Consider the following 6,224-nt stretch of genomic DNA (forward strand, 5'->3'; position numbering starts at 1 on the left):
ATTTCCTTACCTTTCCCCCAGGACCCGAGCGCTGGCATGAAAACTACCCCATGGCCAAGGGAGACAAGCAGTCGCCCATTGAGATCAACAGCAAAGACGTGCAGCACGACACTTCTCTCCCGGTCTGGCACGCCAGTTACGATCCCGGGGCAGCGAAAACCATCCTGAACAACGGGCGCACCTGCCGAGGGAAAAAAAAACTTCGACGACACTTTTGATCGATCAGGTCAGTTTTTGGTTCGGCTTTTGGCAGTTGTTAGGAATTGAGGTTTGCAAAGTGCTGGGAATCGAAACATATCCTGTGGCACCTGGCCAAGCCAGGCTGGCAGGGAAAAGGCATTTGGGTACGTAAAGTGGTGGTCCCAGAGTTCATTCTGGTGGATCCAGCCATGTTGAGGTCCACCACAGGTGGGGCAGGAAGGCTGTAGCTGCCGGGGCACCCCTAAAATACAGAGTCAGTTGGAAGGTGGACCTCTCCTCCCCAAGTCACCTCCTTCAACACCAACACCACATCCTCAGGTTTTGTGTAAGGGAAGAGACGGTCACCTGAGGGGTTTAGTGCGTGCTCTGAGGCACTTTGTAAACACGGAACTCATGTATTTCCACCAAATGTGATCTTGATTTCTTCTGGGAAGTTGATTCCTTCTATCAGAAGTCTTAAGATCCTCTATAGTCTGAAAAAGCTATCAAAATAGCATTTATGAAAATAGCATTTCATAGCTTCTGGAAAGCTATGAAATGGCTTTGCTGTTTAATTGAGAGAGAGTGGCCTCTAATTTCTAAATTAAATTCTTCAGAACTTGATTCCACAGCTATATCGGTGTGTAGCTCTGAATGCAGACAGGCAACAACAGTCTAAATGAATAATAAATTCACAAGACTGTATAATGCAAAGATGTCTCAAGAGCATGCAATATTGATCAATGCTTTATGAAGAAGGAAAGCAATCTATTTGATGTAAAGCAGAGTTACTTTCCATTGTATTTTTCTGCGTGCTTTGATGGCATTTGTATTGGGATTTTGTTATTAATAGGCTATATCATTAATGAAACATATCTGCAGTACATTGAAAGATCACTCTCTCTTTTTTTATCTTGATGAGCTCATTGTTTCCTTGGACTCCTTTATTTACCATTACTGCTACCTGTTATTGTTCCACATCTCGCAGATGGAATCTAAGCTATTTAGGACAGGGAACATGGCTTTGTTGTGTGTTTGTATGGTGCTTTAGTATTTAATTTATTACCGCAGTTTCTACACAGTGACCTCAGACAAACTATAAATTCCACTGCTGTTATAACATGGAATGCGTTTCCACAAACACTGCATAAAATCAATGCCATGAGTCAAGGCAAAGGAAGTAAATGGATTATGAACCTTTTCACTTGGTGGTTCTGCTCTGTCTTTGCAGCTTCCTAAAGGCTGAAATGTTTAGACAGAGGCTGCCTGAGAACATGTCTGCCCAGGGAACTGTATTGGAGAAAGACCCTGATTTGACCAAGCAGAGAGCAGCCCTTGGCACAGCCCTTCCTCTGAATCATCTTCCCTCCATTCCCTCCCTACCTTTCCACTCCCCATCATCTCCATTCCTCTGGACACCCAGTGTGTACATTCACTCCCTGCTCCCAATACTAATGTTCTGCAGGCTGCTGGACAGCAGTTTAGGGCTCAAGCCTTTCATAGGGATGTGTCTGACTGGAATCAAATACAATGTTTGACAGCTCTGAAAAACGACATGAGAAAGCATTTCATAAACATTCCCTTCATTTGTTGGCTTCTGTGATGGCAGCAGCTGAGGATTAGTTGTCACAGATCCAATTTTAACTGGAAAAAGTAATCTACCTTGAAGATAGCCTTTTTTTTATCTAATCACATGGAAAATTTTGAATGTTAAAAAGATTTCTTTTTATGCTAGAGAGATCTGTATACCATTATGAAGTGCTGTTTCCTAGCGCTTCACAGTATTTGAGTTCTGGAAAGGGCTACTTGTAAGAAACAACTGCTAAACGAGTTTCCAACTCTGATACTGATTTAGCTTATACATGTAGGTAGATCACATAAATTCAGCTTCTGAAAATTCCTGCCTCCCATTGTTTCCACTGTGAAATGGCAAGCAAACACTTGTGAGGATTTGGGCCTTAAAGTCTATGCCTTACTTTTCCTACATTCAAAAGTGAAGTAATAATAATAATAATAATAATAATAATAACAACAACAACAAAGACTACTATTATTATTGACATATTTTCCTTTAAAGGCTTCTATGGAAGGCTTACTCAATACTGTATTGAATTAGTTATGATCATTTAATTATGTATGAACAAACTCAAAAAATAAGAGGAACTGCATGCCTAAAACAACACAGTGCTTTGTTTCTGCCCCCCAAAATGCCTGTGACACCTACCAACTAAAAAGAGAAACTGCAAAGTTGAACCTTTTGCTCTGTGTAGGTTTTCCAACACATATGATATTGAGAATTAATTTGAGACCATTCGGCACAAGAGGATTTAAATATTATTTCAATGTTAACTTTGAACTTCAAAGCTATTGGTAGAAGTTCAAACTTGAATGCTATTTAAACAAGATCTTCTGGCACTGCAGTTGTGAACTGCATTATCAGCTTTCTGTGTAAGGAAACACGTCTCATTCCTGCCTTAGGTAATGAATGAAAAATGTATTTGAGAGCTTACCCTCTAAGCAGTCCCTGCTCAAAAGAATCCCCAAACCAAAAGAGCAGGTGTGATGTTTTGAAAGTCAGAGTTGATGTAAACTGTCAGACTGATGGGTGGTCAGCATTATTTGGCTAAGAACATCAGAAATGATAGCTTCTTTATTTGCTTCACCGACTATAGCTTTTGCTTGCTCAAGAACACTTTTCTAACTCATTTGACGTAAACTCTTTTCCCTCACTTTCAAGAAATACATCCTTTTATTCAGAAGCAGGAAACTAAACTATTCTGTAACCATTGTTTAGCAAAGGTATGCCAGCCATGGACTAGAGGTACGCTTCAAAGCACCTTTGAGTTAATTTCACAGTTGTATTTGGGACCATTTCACAACAGACCATTTCTTGACAAGAATGAGCTGTGAATACCTTCCTTCTCTGTCTATGTCAGGAACTATAGTGCATCCATTTGCCAGGAGAAAAGGGGCTTGTTTGCCTTCTGGGGTTTGATTCTGTGCCTGACTCATAGCAGCTTCCACAGTTTTCACATCAAATGTGACTCTTCCCGAGTGATAACAGAATTCAGCCCCAATCTTGTAAACTAGTGAGTGTTGTGACCCCCATAGCAATTAGCTGGATTTACAAAAGGTGCTCCACACTTTCACAGTACGTGTCCCCGTTCAGTACACGTGTATGTCACTGTTTTGTAGGCTAGTGTTGATGTAGGTTATCAATTGCAGTGCTGAGAGGTGGGCCGCTCACAGGAGCCTACAGGCTGCGTCAGCTTCACTTGCATTGGGGTTCCTCTGATGACCATGGCTCTGAGCATGTTATAGATGGGGTGAAATATGCAGCAGAGGTAGGACTTATTTTTATAATAGTAGTATTCAGTACTAACTGGAATTTGACCGATTGTGCATCTGAACAGATTAACCTTCTCCATTTTGCAAGTATTTAGCTATGGTTTTTTAAAATTTTTAAATACTCTGAAATCTGTATATGAAACTTGTGAATATTCGTCAGTGTGCAGTGAGATAAGTTGCATCTGCCAACAAATGTATCTTTGCAAGTATATACTAACATGGAATTTGTTTCTTCAAGCAAGAATTTTTTCTGGTGTTTCAGAATATTCTAAAATATTTGAGACAAAGCGATCTGTTATTTCCAAATAGGAAGTTTTCTGATGATATTTTTTGTATTTTAACCATTTCTGTTATAGCTTGAATTACTAAGTTATTTTCAGAAAGTATTACTAATGAATAGAAAAACTTGCCAAAGTGTGTTAGTGTTCTACTTTCTGTGGATGATTAAACAGACAAATTATGCTTCCTCAAGCTATTTCTTGGTTAGTTCAAGCACAGACTTTTTACTTTGCCTTTTTTTGCCATACTCAGATATTTTTTGACAGAAGAATAAAACCTGGAATGTATGAAATTGTGCTAGAATGCAACCAAAGATATATGGCTGCTCCATCTTTATCCTTAGCAATGATATCCTTATCCTCAAGAGAAAAGAAACAGAGCGCAATACATTAATTCATGTTCGGGGCAAATGATTTTGTTGTTATTTTAAATAATTGTTACTGTGCTTAAAAAAAAAAAAACAAAACTGTTAACAATTTGCATTCAGGATATGCACCAGAATTCTATTGTTTTGTAAGGTGCTGTGTTCCAGACAAGACTTATTTTGATATTCCACACTGCTGGTTGCAGCATTTCGAGGTATATGCAGGAGCCAGAGATTTTCTGGAAGGAGATGTAAAAACTTGAAATATATCCTGAAAATACAGCATTGTTGAAAGTAGAAATGAGAAAGAAATGTCAGGTTACTGTCTCCTCTCCTTTCCAGTACAACGTGCTGAGAGTAGTAAGAGATACAGAATAACATATATACGACATACAACGCAGTGTAAATCCTTGAGCTGTTACTTGCATAACACAAAGAGCTAAAAATCTATTTGAGATGACGTGCATGTCGGTGTTTTACGCACTGCATGTGTGCATGTCATGTGCCTGGGTTGAACTGTTTATAGTTTAGTTGTCTGATTAATTTTTAAATGTGTGGTGTGGTAAACTCCATTTTGGTTCTTTTATGCTTCATTTAAATGCAAAATGATGCTTTATGGAAAGTGTGAGTGTATAGAAGCATGGGAACAGGAATAGGAAATACATACGTATAGTTTTCTTCTTCATGTCCATTCCTTTACTTACTGTGTACTAGAAACTTTTCTTAATTTAATGTATAAGCCTGTAAGATTGTGTTCTTGGGCAATTTCTTGCATTTGTAACTAAGATTTTATTGACTTTTAGTTACATATGGTGCACTGGAATCCAAAACATGGTAATTTTGCTGGAGCTTTGAAACAACCTGATGGTGTGGCTGTTATAGGCATTTTTCTGAAAGTAAGTGGAAAATATTCAGTCTTTATAATTTTCTGTGTTTTCCATATTTCTCTAGTGCCAGGGAAGAAGTTCCCATCATTTTTCCCCGCGCTGTATCATTTTACAGGAAAACATTCAAAGCAATGTGCAGACTGAAGTCACATGTGTCCTTCGGCCCTCCAGATTCCATGCACTAACCTGTTCAGAGCCAACTTCTGACACCATTTTTGACACCAGTGGCACATATCACGGGTGGTTTTGAAAAACACACACACAACTTCAAGCCTGGGGCACTTGTTAACTTTGTCCCCGATAACTGACCAGCTCTTTTCTGTGGTGTGTGCTGAGTGAGGAGGACAGTCTACATAGGAAGAGAGTTTCCTCCTGCCCTTTGTCTGCTAGCAGGTATTGTATCTGCCTGTCAGCAAGGTTATGTTAACTGGTGCCCTTCCTCGGTCTCTTGCTGATCCCCACCTAAGCTGGGAATCAAAAAGAGTTCAACGAACCTGTTCCAAAAAGACTTGATCATAAAAGAAGGTCACTGAACATTTTGACCTTTAAATACATCAGCTTCATAACAAAATAATGCTGTACCTATATTTTCCAATTGATTTTTTAATAAACCTAGTGGAAAGCAATCCTAGTATAAGATCTGCTTGTGGTCTAGAACACTGAGAAGCACTAACAGGCAGACAACCTAGTAGTGATAAATTATGTAAACTTCAGCTATGTGGCTGTTGTTTTACTTTCAGGTGGGCATTTCGGCTTGAACACAAGTGTCAGAGAATAGCTTTCTTTTTATTGTTTTATCACTAGTAAGCTGCCTTCATAAAAGCAACAGCAAGTGGATGCAATTAATTTTGCCACAGTGTCCCTGGACAGGCTAGATCAAATGTCATTTTAACTCTGTTACACTGTGAGCCAGCCTGACCTTTTTTCTTGTGGTTAGTTTAAACTGAAAGTGATAGAAGGTCAGCACCTGTCCAGATTCTCCCCTATGACTGTGTACTTCAATTATCCTTCCTTTGTCATTTCTTTTGGTCTATTTTAGGCTAAAGCTTTATCTTGTAAAACATAATTTATAAAATATATCATAATGTTCCTATTAACCATGCCAAGATCAACTAAAAGGTCTAGAAAAGTAAGTAGTATCACTTTATCTTCTCTGGCCCTCTTTC

The 6,224-nt window shown here is 39.0% G+C and overlaps 1 protein-coding gene across 1 annotated transcript in view; it reads left to right on the forward strand.

The window, feature by feature from the left end:
- Window positions 1–14: 14 nt before the first annotated feature.
- The window catches only part of LOC104522782 (carbonic anhydrase 3-like), a gene marked incomplete at its 5' end in the record, with an annotated part of 11,345 nt that continues 5,135 nt past the window's right edge, over window positions 15–6,224 (forward strand). The window contains 4 exon segments of the mRNA XM_010165160.1: window positions 15–188; window positions 190–226; window positions 3,406–3,524; window positions 4,975–5,067. Coding sequence (XP_010163462.1) covers window positions 15–188; window positions 190–226; window positions 3,406–3,524; window positions 4,975–5,067 — 423 coding nt within the window.

This window comes from Antrostomus carolinensis, unplaced genomic scaffold (assembly GCF_000700745.2).
Source record: "Antrostomus carolinensis isolate BGI_N321 unplaced genomic scaffold, ASM70074v2 scaffold20740, whole genome shotgun sequence".
In the NCBI taxonomy this organism is placed as follows: domain Eukaryota; kingdom Metazoa; phylum Chordata; class Aves; order Caprimulgiformes; family Caprimulgidae; genus Antrostomus; species Antrostomus carolinensis.